The 13,858-nt window shown below is 44.6% G+C and overlaps 1 protein-coding gene across 1 annotated transcript in view; it reads left to right on the top strand.

Annotated features, from left to right (window-relative positions):
• The window catches only part of CAB39 (calcium binding protein 39), a 1,351,479-nt gene that overhangs the window by 1,122,653 nt on the left and 214,968 nt on the right, over window positions 1–13,858 (top strand). Inside the window, exon 18 of the mRNA XM_044070040.1 lies at window positions 10,738–10,881. Coding sequence (XP_043925975.1) covers window positions 10,738–10,881 — 144 coding nt within the window. The remainder of the gene's footprint in view (window positions 1–10,737; window positions 10,882–13,858) is intronic.

Below are 13,858 nucleotides of genomic sequence, written 5' to 3'. Positions count from 1 at the left end.
AAAACCTAACTGTATATGCCTTTCCTCCACTGCCTCTCCTCCCCAGGGTACTCCTAAAGGTCAGACAAGAGAAGCCAAAAATGATATAGAATGCCCCAGACTGGCCACACCAGCACTGGTACCCAATCCTAAAGAACTTGTCTCAAGGTTCAGCCTGGACATTGCCTCAAACTTCTCACTTACTGACCCAACAAAACAATCAAGTCCTGCACAGCCAACTCAGGAACTTAAATCTGGCAGCATGGCGGATAATGTAGCCATTCAGAACACTCCTCTCTCCAAAGCTGTAATGGATGTTATTTTGGAGGCCAGGAGGCCCAGTACCAGAAAATCTTATGCAGAAAAATGGAAGAGATTCTGTGCTTGGAACCAGGAACAAGGAATTGACACGTTTGTACCAAATATTCCTCCGATTTTATAATACTTAACTGAGATGCTGGACAAAGGCCTATCCTTTTCATCAATTAAGATTCATGCCTTTGCCAATTCAGCCTATTACAATACAGAACCACCTATCTTTTCTCATCCTTTAATTAATAAGGCAGTACCTCAGAGGGGCCAAAAACATAAGACCTCCAAGGAGATCACCAATACCTGCATGGGACCTCAATTATGTCTTGGAAAAACTCACACTGCCTCCTTTTGAGCCAGCCTCAACAGCTGATATAAAATTCTTATCCTGGAAAACAGCTCTGCTCCTAGCAATAACCTCTGCAAGACGAGTCTCGGAGTTACAGGCACTCATGGCTGTGGAACTTTTTATAATTTTCCATCCAGACAGGGTTTCTCTGAGGACGAACCCTACATTTATGTCTAAGGTGGTGTCCAGTGTGGCCCTTAACCAAACCATTCACTTGCCTACCTTTTATCCAAACCTACAGAACAAGGGTGAGAGACTTCTGCATTCTTTGGACATACACAGATGGCTACGCTTTTACTTAGACAGAACTAAAGCTTTCAGAAAGACTGAGCAACTTTTAGTGGCATATGCTGCAGGATCACAAGGAAAGGCGATCACAAAACAGACTATTTCAAAATGGATAGGCCATTGCATTCGTTTCTGCTACTCACAGCATGGCAAATCAGAGCCTAAGGGCATTAGGCCACATTCAACCAGAGTAGCAGCCACTTCAGCAGCCTTCCTCAGAGGAGTCCCAACCAAAGACATCTTAGAGGCTGCAACTTGGAGTTCAGTGCACACTTTTACAGAGCATTACCACTTACCTCTCTACTCTAAATCCAGAGCAGGCTTTGCCACTGCAGTTCTGCAGGGCCTCATAGCCTCTCCTAATCGTATTTAGCCCAGCCACCCATCCTCAGCTTTGGGATTCAACCCAAGAGTAATGACTGCAACAGTGAAACATGATGAACATAGTACAGTTGTGTACCTACCATAAATGTAGATGTTCAAGTGTATTCACTGTTGCAGTCCAGGTTACCCTCCCACCATCCCCCTTTCTTTTGCTGGGTCTTATCTGTACTTCTCTATTTTATACAACCTATGTGGTGTATTTCGTTGAAGATGAAGGAAATGTTTACTTTTGTGCATGCATGTTTATTAGCATAATTTATTTAGCCTACCCATTTGGGGGCACCTGACATCTGGGGCAAGAAAAACTGAATAAAATGGCGTCTGCTGCATCTTTTATACCCCTGGCGCACTGACGTCAGGGAAGAGGTGACAGCAACAGACGCCGGACCAAGACTTAGGAATTCAGGCTTACTGTGGGTAGCCTGCCAGCAGGATAACCCAAGAGTAATGACTGCAACAGTGAATACACGCTTAACATCTACATTTATGGTAGGTACACAACTGTACTGTTCATGTCATGTAAAACTGTTCAGTTCATTACTCAGACATCTGAAAGAATATCACAGTTGCAAGTTTTCATGGTGGGTGAACCCTATACAGTCTACCATAGAAATAGGATGTTAACAGCAAATCCCTCATTAAAGCTGCACTTGTTTCAGAGTTTACTCTGAATGCAACAGTCAGTCTGTGTTCTATCCTGACTCTCAGATCCAGGGAGAATGAACTCTGTATAATCTGGACATACATAGACAGCTATAGTACTGTCTTGTCAGATCCAAATTTGTTAGAAAAGCTGATCAGCTGTTATGTTGGGACTAAGAAAGGGCAACCCGTATCAAAACGGACCATTTCCAGATAGTTGTCCTTAGCTACTTCCTTTTTTATACCGCCGGGCTTTTTCAAGGAATACTCTTGAGAGCGCCTTGTCACCTTTGATGGCATATTGGAAAGGTGTAGATTTCAGAAGCACTCTAGAGGCAGCTACATAATCATCTGTACATAACTTTACAAGCTGGATTCCTTCTCTAGATGCAGGACTGGCTTTGCTAAATTGTCCAGGAGCCCCTGGATCCATGTACTTCTCCCACATTGGATAGGCTTTGGTAATCAACCCATGTATAGCCACAAGGCTACTGCATTAGTGGGAGTGCTCAACATAGTACAGTATTAAGTTGCTCTTGGCTGTAATAGTAGATGTTCAACTTCTTCACTGCAGTAGCAGCTCCCATCCTCTATCCCCAGAGTTTTTTTTTTTGGGAAATACATTGGTCATTATTTCTTGTTTACTTCAGGATGAGTGTGCTACTTCATTTTTTGGTAAGAAAGTCTTAAAGATTTTCCACTGTGACTGCTGATTTTTTTTTTCTTCCCCAGGACTGGTCAGTCAACAGTCAGAGTGGAAATATGGGTACACACCAAAGCTTTTGCAATATGGGTGGTTGTCTTGGGCAAGACACAATCCATATAGCCAAAGGCTACCGCAACAGTGAGGAATATGAGCATCTGCTGTTATAGGCAAGTCCAGCTTACAACTGTATCATCAACTCTGGTGCCAAGTGTTTGACAGTAGACTTTTCTGGTTATGCTTAGGGAATCCCAGTTCAGCAACCCTTATGTGCAGGACACTGGTGTCAACAGGAAATATGTTCTCTCATCAGTCTGAAAAAGATGAAAAACATTACAGGGCCTTAACATCCTTTCGAGGCAATTTCCATCTGTGACACCTGAAAATCAACTAATGACACTGCAGTAATGTGCATAAATAAGGAGGAACCATATCCATCTTGCTGTGCAAGGACTGTTAGAATTTGGCTGGGAGAAAGCATTACAGCTCAAACTGCAGCTTTTTTTTAATTAGTTCATGTTTCAGGTTTGGAAAATAAGTTGGCAGATGCTTGGAGGAGAAAAATGGGATGAGTGGAAGATTCTGTTTGCATCATAAGAATTGGTGGGTCCCCCACTGTAGTCGTAGTGTTACAAATGTTTTTGCTAGTTAGTGGAAAATCATCACACCTCATATTTTCAGTTTCTGTTGATCATACCTCTCTAGCTGTAGTAGTTACTAATGCTGTACCTCCTCATTCCCAGAATGTGCTTTGCAGGACTTGAAATGGGGTAAAAAGGAGGTAGCGCTGTTGATCTTAAAATATTGCATTTGCGACCCTGTATTGTTACAGGTGTAACTTTAATTCATGGCTTTGAAAATTAGCTAGTATTTTCACCAGTAGCACTTTTACCAGAACATTTGATCTGATGTAAATCTTTATTCATTCCTTACTGTTAGGACTTCAGTTCCATCCTTAGAACTGGCACGGCCGTTACCAAGCTCACGCCAGCCAAAAACTCTCAGCTAAGACCTACCCACAATGCCTCTCTCAGTCTCTTCAGCTCTCGTTTGCTACGTTCCTTGTCAGGCATGCAAAGCCTTCTCTCAGCTAAGTGTTAGCTTGTTGTGGTTTTTTCCTCGATTCTAGTTTATTGTAAGACAGTATTTTTTTTCTCAGTTCTAGTGAGTTGTAAGGCAATTTTTTTCTTGTCATCTCGAGTCTTTTTCTATCTCTACTTTGTTCTTTCCTGACTAAGCCCTACCCACTACCTTTGGTAGCTCTTCGTGCCATCGTTGGTACTACTCCCTCTTTCCCTGCCTTAGTAGAACCTTTTTGGGACAGCAATTTTACTCCCTTTCTTGAGAGACCAGACTCCCCATCGGCAGCGTCCTTCAGATCCACTGGGAGTCTTTCGGAACAGGATGTAGCGAGGGTTGTAGACCAGCTTCTGGCAGATAGAGGATTAACCACCCAGACCAGATCTTCCCTCCCCCTTGGAACAGAAGCTTTCATGGCGTATTCTCCTGTCTGTCCTCCGCTGACCTCCACCCGGGTTTCAGAGACTTTGGTACCGATGGCCATCCCAGTACAATACTGTCTCAGTGCTGACAGTGGGGGCTTCCCTGTCGGCACTGATTACTCTTGGGGCCATGGCTCCTTTGGAACTGGGACACACTCGGAGCAGTGATAGGGCTGTCGGCACCGTGGCATCTAGTTCGGCGCCAATTTTCTGTGGTACTGTCTATGGCCACGGCTCTCCCAGCAGCTGCCGGTCTTCTCGGAGCTCCTCACCTGGAGGTTGGTTCCTCAGGGCAGTGTGTGATCCCGTTTCTGAGGTCGTCCTTTTCAGTTCCGGGCTCCCTTTCCTCCTCTGGTGGGCCTGCTTTCCAGGTAATGGAGAGGGTTCTTGCTTCAACAGGCTCGCAGTTGACACCACTGGCATCGGAACCAGAACCCCCCTCTAGCTTGCAGCTGTCTCACCCTCCTACACTGGAACCTCGAGCACAGGAGTTGCAAGGCTTGTCCTCCAAGGGAACCCTCTCTCCAGAGTCCTTTTCAGAAGATCCCATTGGGAAGCCACCCCGGAAGAAACTTTGCAAGAGGAAGAGCATCTTGATTCCCCTGAGAAATACATCACTGAAGACACTGATTGCAATGAGGGAGAAGGGTCCCCATGGTCTCCCCCCGGCAGATGTCTCATTTAGAGACATTCTCGAGATCCCCAAGCAGAGGGGAGACTGGAAGCCCTCTAGCCCTTCGGAGGAATCTGTGTTCTTGCAGATTATCTGTGCTCGGCCATCTAATTCCTGGGTGACCACACCTGCAGATGAGCTCCTTCGACTAATTGTGCAGCGTGCCTGGACAACATAGAACCTGTCCCGCTGAGGCCAGATGAAATTTTGTCCACCCAAGAAGACCAGCCCAATTGGTCCAAACAACTAAGTCGATTCCATGGTGGTGGCGGCCACCAAGAAAGAACTGGCAGAAGATAGTTCCACTGTTCATCCCCCGAACAGGCTGTGGACAGACTGGGGAAGCGAACCTACACTAAAGTGACATTTGCCATCCGGCTGCTGAATTATCTGGCACACTTTACTCGCCTCCAAAAAGGCCTAATTTCTGAAATGTCTGCCTCTTTGGCAGAAGTACTGCCTGAGGAAATGCGTGATACCATTGTCTCTCAGCTAGCAGCTAGCTACCATGGAATCAATCTCAAACTCCTCAATGCGCTTGACTTCTCACACTACCGAGGGGCAGCTCAAGCAATCGCATCGGGCATCGTTATGAGATGACATGCTTAGATGCGTTTGTGTGACTTTGCAGACACCTTTAAATCTTCCTTTGTCAATGCGCCTGTTGATGATTCTTCCCTTTTTAGTCCCAAAGTAAGAGAGAGACTTTCACGTAGTGAGAAGGATGGAAAGACCTTGTCTGCTATGGGCATAAGTTTTTCCACCCCTCCCACCCCCCCAGAGGTCCTACTCCAGGAATCAGAGGGGAGGAAAATTGTGGTTCAAGAAGTCCCAAGGATCTTTTCGTGACACTTGAGCAATTCCCCCAGGGCAGAGGGGGCAACTCATTTGGAAGATGCCCCTTTCGGGGCAGGGGGGTCCACGTAACCAGGGCGCTAGAGATTCCTTCTCTGGCAGACCCTTCAGTGCTCCTGAAAAGTGGCCCGATTGCTTTCCTCTGGAAGCAGTCAGGGGTCAATTTTCCATAGGTTCATAGGTTTATACTAGGCTATCTGCCCTAAGGCATTTATAAGCCTAGCCCAAATTTTTGTGGCTTACGCCACCCCTTATATGGAAAAATACTGTGCCCATTAGTTTGTTGTGCCTCTGTCCAGCAGTGACACACAGATGATTCCCGGGATAAACCTACGATCTCCCATCCACAGGTCAAGATTTCTCTTGAACAGAGCCAGCGAGGTGCTCTGTCTCACATGGATCGGGATTTTATTCCACAGCATAGGGAGTCTCTGAGTGATAAATCTATCCCTCCAGCACGTCCTATTTATATCCGTGCTAAGGTTTAAGTCGCTTGCTCTAGTGGTTTTGGTGGATTTGGATTTTTTGAGGTGGAGCATGTCCATTAATTCCGGGTTGGACATGGCCTTGTATGTCAGGCACATGTCACCTCTGAGCAGACGGTATGCAACTGAATAGAGCTGGAGTTTCTTCATTCTGGCAGCATATGACAGATTTTGGAGTCCCTTTATCCTTTTGGTGAGGAACTTTTGGGGTCTCTCCAATTGCTGCAGATGTCGGGTGAGATACAGCCCGAATGGGGCATTGTACTCAATCATTGGTCTGATAAGTGAAGAGTACAGGGGAACAATGACCTCACTAGATCTGGATGTGAATCCCTTCATGATCAGGTGGGCAATGTAGAAGGTCTTTCTAACCAGTTTAGCAACGTGAGTGTCAAAAGAAAGGCCACTGTCAACCTGGGTCCCCAGGTCCCTGATAACCTCTTCTGTGCTTAGTGGATTGCCACCTATATGGTAGCTTGGGGTTACCTTGTTTTTCCCGAAGGGTATGACTATACATTTTTTGGCGTTTAACTTCAGGCCATGGCTCTGGCACCAGCTATCTGTTTCCGTGAGTCCCTTCTGAAGGATATCCGTGTCCGATGCACTTTCCACTATGGCGCCCAGTTTGCAGTCGTCTGCAAACTTTGTCAGCCAAAGTCCTCAGCCATGTTGGCCTGTACTTCTGAGAAGTAGATGCCGAACAATAGGGGGCCAAGGACCGAGCCCTGTGGGACACCACTTGTGACCGGCTTGGAGTCTGACATAGCGCCAGCAACTCTAACCCTGTGGGTTCTGTCCTTAAGCCAGTTTGCAACCCATCTTGTGACATATGGGTTTACATTTAATCTGGTAAGTTTTTCTACAATACCCGAGTGGGGTATTGTGTCGAAGGCCTTTGCAAGGTCAAGGTAGGCTGTATGGACTGCCTTTCCCTCATCAATGGCCTTGGTGACTGTTTCGAAGAAGTCGACCAAGTTCAAAAGGCATGATCTGCCCTTGACGAAGCCAAACTGGGTCGGGTCCAATGTCTGCAAGTCCCCTATATCTTTGTTTATGAGCTCCATTATGATCCTCTCCATAGCTTTGCAGACTAGACTTGTTAAGCTTATGGGGCGGTAATTACCAGGGTCCGTAGAGGCACCGCCTTTGTGGAGTGGGACCACAGTTGCCGTACGCCACTCCTTGGGCACGTATCCTGTGGTAAGGCTAAGATTAAACAGCTGCCTTATGTGCGGGTTTAATTCCTCATTTAAACAGCTGCCTTAAGTGCGGGTTTAATTCCTCATTTCCCTGCACCTACAGGCCTGGCAACTCATAATGGATGCATGGGTGTAGAGGATAATATCCAGAGGCCATCCTATCCCTTTCGACCTCACCCCCATACCTGTGAAACAAATCCCCGACATCCCACCCAGTCAGAGGGAGATTGCAGCCTTAGAAATAGAAAAGCTGCTAAGAAAGTCATCCAACCAGTCCCACTAGACCAAAGAGTATTTGGTTTTTACTCTAGGTTCTTTTTAGTGCAACAAAAGACAGTTGACTGGAGACCAATCCTGGATCTCAGTTTACTAAACAAATTCATCAAATCTCAAAAGTTCTGGTTGGTTACAGTCCATTCTCCCCTTTCTGGGGAAGGACACCTATGCGCTCTATAGACCTCCAGGACGCGTATTACCACATAAAGATGGACAAAGGCTCCAAGAATTTTCTCCGCATCCGGCTGGGAACCAATCATTATCAGTTCAGGGTACTGCCCTTTGGTCTCTTGACAGCCCCCAGAGTGTTCAAATGGATTCCAGGTGTTTCTATATTTAGACAATTGGCTCCTTACCGCCACGTCCAGGAATCTTCTCATTCTCAGTCTCTGTTACACTCAAGGCCTTTCTCTTCGCCTAGGTATCACGATGAACATGGACAAATCGCACGTCTCCATCAAGAGCACTGGAATTTATTGGAGCGATCTTCCAACACAGCATTCTGTCAAGCTTCCCACCCTCCACACAGGCTTTCAGAAATAAGAAACCAGATTCAAGTCCTCCTCCCGCAGACATTTGTACCAGCATGCCTTGTACTACAACTGGGCTCTATAGCAGCAACCATTACCTTGGTACCACTGGCGAGGTTGCACAAGACTATTGCAGTGGCTCCTCTCATCACAATTTAACTCACCCACTTGACCACATGATACACCTTAACAAATCTTTGCAAGAAACAAATGCTTTGGTGGATGAAGCCAGAATTAAATCTTTGGTGTCGACAATTCTGTCTTCCCCAGCCCAGGGCCACAGTGGCCATGCTTTAGGGTGAGGGGGGCATTTCCAGGGAAAGACGGTCCAAGGCACCTGGTCCCCCATGGGGGCCAATTTGCACACAAATGTCCTGGAACTGAGGACAGTTTCTTAGCGTTGCAAGCGTTCCACACATCCCTTCCTTCCAGGACCATTGCAAATCAATCTGTCAACATGTCAGTCGTCTGGTACATCAACAAACAAGGTGGAACCAGGTCTTGGCCCCTGTGTCCGGAAGCCATGAGAATTTGGAATTGGGCGATGGCTTCCAACTACTTTCTCATAGCAACGCACATTCCCGGGAGTTCAATCTTATTGCAGACAATCTGAGCAGGAACATTTTGATGCCTCACAAGTGTTCCCTCAATCCTATAATAGCGGATCAGATCTCCCGCTGTTGGGGCAGGCCTTGCTGCGACCTGTTTGCTTCTCCCCTAAACAGTAAATGCAGACGCTATTTTCCCTTAACCCCCCCCCCCCCTTCAGGGGGAGTCACCGAGGGATGCTGTGATGCACAGTTGGCTCCCAGGTCTGCTGTATGTCTTTCCCCCTCATCCCGAAATTCCTCCCGAAAGCCCAAAGGTTGAGAAGCAGAGTGATCTGCATTGCCCCTTATTGGCCTCGTCAAGTCTGGTTCCCTTTCCTATGGCTTCATCTGATTCACAGCCTGTAGATCCTAGATCAATCCCAAGGTCTGCTGTCTCATCCTCAGTGGTCTGATTCACCCCAATCTCCACAGCCTCAAGCTCACAACTTGGTTTCTCCACTTCCGATGATTGCCAGGCTACCGGATATTTCATCCCGTTCGAAATTCTTCTGGCTTCGCACAAACCTTCTACCAGAAAAATGTATTTTAGTAAGTGGACTGGGTTCTCTAGATGGCCAAAGAACATAACATAGATCCCCTTTTCTATGCCTATTCAGAAGATCCTACAATACCTGACTACCCTATTGCACGCAGGAGCTTCAGCATCGACAATTACAGTGCATTTAGCAGCTATTGCAAATTTTCACCATGGAATTGACAAGTCATCTGTTATGTCACACAGACTGTGCAAGACCTTCATGAAAGGAGTATTACATATTAAACCTCCGGTCAAGCCTCTTATAGAGCTATGGGACTTGACTTTGGTGCTTCAGTCGTTAAGTCCTCCCTTCGAACCTTCTAACTCCTGTGATATAAAATTTTTGTCTTGGAAAACTGTGCTTCTAGTAGCCCTTACCTCAGTGAGAAGAATATCCGAGTTGCAGGCCTTGAGTGTCAAGAGACCTTACTTGATTTTTCATAGGGAAAGAGTGTCCGTATGTACTGACCCCTCCTTTTTGCCCAAGGTCATTTCTGGGTCTTCCATTAATCTAGTGACCTACCGGTTTTCTTTTCTCACCATTAAGATAGAGGGGAATATCTTCTGTATACCCTTGATGTTCATAGGCAACTTCGTTTCTACTTGGACAAAACTAAATCTTTTACAAAAACAGATCAATTGTTTGTGGCCTTTGCAGGACCCAGACTGGGTAAGCCTGTTTCCAAAATGACTATCTTCTTGGCTCAAACGCCATTACTTTCGTCTACCATTAGAACAAAGTGTCCTTACCTTCCAAAATAAAGGCTCACTCTACTAGATCGATGGGCTACTTCAGTGGTTTTTCATTCTAGAGCCTCTATGGATGATATCTACACAGCAGCTACTTGGGCAAGACCTCATACCTTTATCACTCATTACAAATTGGATTTGGCCTCCAAGGGACGGACATCCTTTGGTTCTGTGATGCTCAGACATGTCCTTCCTTAGGGCCACCCAGGACTCCAGTAACTGGGGACTCGGTCCTAACAGTAAGGAATGAGTAAAGATTTACAACATCAGATAAAGAAGTTATGTCTTACCATAACGTTCCATCTGTGTTGTAGATCTTTATTCATTAATTACTTCCCGCCTTCCTTTCCCCTGCCTGGACTCCTGGTGGACTTAGGATTTCCTTATTAGTTAAGGTATCTGCTCAGCCAGAGCCTCCTACTATCACTATTATTACTTCTACACTGTAATGGCGGGCAAACTCGATCTGAAGACTGAGAGGGGCATTGTGGGTAGGTCTTAGCTGAGAGTTTTTGGCTGGCGCAAGCTTGGTAACGGCCTTGTCAGTTCTGAGGACGGAACTGAAGTCCTAACAGTAATGAATGAATAAAGATCTACAACACAGATGGAATCTTATGGTAAGACATAACTTCTTTTTTCATCTGCAGATTGCTAACTTTTTGCCCTTTTTCTCTTTATTCAGCTACTAGGAGAACTACTTTTGGATAGGCACAACTTCACAATTATGACAAAATATATCAGTAAACCAGAGAACTTGAAGTTAATGATGAATCTTCTGAGAGATAAGAGTCGCAACATTCAGTTTGAGGCTTTTCACGTTTTCAAGGTATTTAAAAAAATGACAATGTGTTATAATTTTGCTTGGAAAAAGCAATATAGTGTTTTGTTTGCAAGCATCGTAGTTTGATTGGCTGGTGGGAAATTTGTTGTTACAGTTCTACTGGTTTGGGATTTTACATACAAGACTAATAGCTAATTTTGAGTATAATGCAGTAGTATTTGATGTTTGTAACCTTTGCAGTATTTGTTATAAAAAAGAAAGCATTGTTGTGGAACTGTGTTTTTGTAAATTACAGTGCCAGTTGCTGAACAGGTAGCACACATTCCTTTGTTGGAAGATCAGAATGTTTTGATTTCTATTCTAACCGCAGGTGCTTATATTTACTTACTATTTGTTCCCCTGGTAGGTGGACTAGTCTGTTGACCCTTTTCAGCCTGGACCCAAGCCCAAAGAGCATAAAGTACATCAGTCTTTCAGGTTCATCTTCCAGCACACACTGCTGCTGCACTTGTGGATGACATTATTTGTATGTGATGTTAAGCTCAAGTCCCATCTACCAGCATTGGTGGTAGCACAGCTGGATGTTAGATTCTGTGGCAGTCATGGAAAAGGACCACACCAGAAATGTGGAAAAAAACAGCAAGTCCAGATAAAAGCTTCATAGATGTATTGCAGACAGTTGTACACTTTCATCCCCAAGTGGGATGACTTCTTCAGAACTGTCTGTAATAAATCTGTGGAGTTTTATCTGGACTTTTGCTGTTCCTTCCACATTGCTGGTGTGGTTATTAGTTGGATTCTTGTTCATTTGATTTTTGTCAGTCGTGGAAAAGTAACTAAGTGGTGATAAGAGACAATGTATTGCATCAAGCTGTCTTCCTTTTGCATCTGTACGTATGCATATCTGTACATATCAGTATACACACTTTCCTCAATCTGATGACCACACAGCTGTAACTACAGCGGTAGTAGGTGAACTAAAGCACTTAAAACAGAAAAAGACCAAAACATCACACAGGAAGTTAATGTACTGAATGCGTTCATCCTTTGTTTAGTAATTAGAATGACTTCAGAATTTTAGATAAAAATGCACAAACACTTAACATTCACAAATCATGTGTTATCTGTCAGATGACAATATCAGAACAGTAAAAGTGTTCAGAAATATGTAAATATGCATCATATGTTGAGACGAATATTAACTCATGTTACAAATTTTCATGATTTACTAGCTTTCGTATTTAAAATGCTTTTGATAGAAAGTGTCATTGAAGCCTCATGAGGGCGGTGGCATATAATTTAAGCTGACAAAACAATTCCCTCTATAAAGTATTTTACCACCAACCTCCCTGGGATTCTTAAACACTTTTTCCAAAAAAAAAAATTACTAAGATTAACACAAGTTATGGTGTGTGTAAATAGGACATTTCTCTTATTAAAACTGTTGCAATGTTCATACATCCTCTTCCTTTGCTGTCTGTTTTGCCCACATAAAATACACTGCAACACATGCAGACACTCAGGAGTGCAGCATCAGCAATTAATCTACCTGGTCTGAGAATAGAACCCACAGCTTTCTGCACCAGAAGTGTGTGCGCTATGAATTACTCCACTGACACAGCAATTTCTCTCTCTATTCACCTGCTTCATTCTTTATTGTAAATCATGCTTGGTCCTTAAGAATATGTAAACTGTTCTCATCTTTTCTTGAATGTATATTTCTCCGGTCTTGGTTGTTGAGTCCCACCTTCATTCATTTTATAACACAACAGCTTTTTATTCATTTTTTTTTCTTGTAATCATAATAAACAGTTGCATAAGTAAAACAACTGACCGCCTAACTTCATTAAATGTACCATCCACCCTGTAGTTGATTTTTAATTAAAACTCCTTAGTAACACTATCACTAAGAGAATTAAGCCATTTATTGGGCATCCTTGTTTATAACCCTCTTCATCATTTATACCCAAATGTAATGACTGCAACAGTGAAACACGAAGAACAGAGTACAGTTGTGTACACTTACCATAAGTGTAGATGTTCGAGTGTATTCACTGTTGCAGTCCTGGTTTCCCTCCCTCCATCCCCCTTTCTTCTCTTACTCCTTTTATTACCATTCTAATTTGTCCTTAATGTACAGGGGACATTTGGGTATTTATTTTACATTGGTGGGGTTTCTTCCACCAGAACCTGGCCACCTACTTGTGGGCTCCTGACAGGTTAGGGCAAGAAAAACTGATGTAATGTCGTCGGCTGCCTTATTTTATACTACTAACGACCTGACGTCAGTCCTCAAGCGACAGCAGCCGACGCAGAAATACTAAGTCTCTGGTATTCGGGCTGGCCGAGGGCTACCCTGGCAGGGATAACCCAAATGTGATGACTGCAACAGTGAATACACTCGAACATCTACATTTATGGTAAGTGTACGCAACTGTACTTTCTGGAAAAATCCCAGGCATTCCCCTCCCTTCTAAACGAAAGGGGATTCCACCCACGGAAGCTCTTTTACAGCAAGGTTCCGCTCAAGCAACTCCAGCAGAAGCGGTAACCAATGGGTTTTCCTCCTGCCTCTTGGTCCCAAAAACAGGAAGGGACTTGGAGATGTATATTGGACCGTTTAAGACTCAAATTTCTGGTAGTACCCAAATCCAAGATGTTAACCTTCCAAAGGTTTCTACCCCTCATTTTTCCAGGGGTTTGGCCAGTGACATTGGACCTAAAGCTACCTTCATATTTCTGTTCTCAGAGTTCCCAGGAAGTCCTTGTATTTCACAGTTGGGGGGAGTGCACTTCCAATTTTGTGCCTTCCATTGGGCCTACTGTACCCAGAGTATTACCAGTCTGTCATAAGTGCATTTTGCAGAAGCGGGGGGGGGGGGGGGTCGTCTGTATTATAGGTAGTTGCTTGATCCAGGCAGCATGTGCTGCAGAACCTGTAAGTCCTGCAGATCACCTTGCATTACTTCCAGAAGGTAAGCCTAATCCTGAATGTCCAGAAGTCACAACTGACACCCAACAC

Source organism: Protopterus annectens, chromosome 4.part1 (genome assembly GCF_019279795.1).
Source record: "Protopterus annectens isolate FY-2018-M chromosome 4.part1, PAN1.0, whole genome shotgun sequence".
In the NCBI taxonomy this organism is placed as follows: domain Eukaryota; kingdom Metazoa; phylum Chordata; order Ceratodontiformes; family Protopteridae; genus Protopterus; species Protopterus annectens.
Note: the sequence above shows the minus strand (reverse complement) of the source record. Positions and strands in the feature narration are given on the sequence as shown.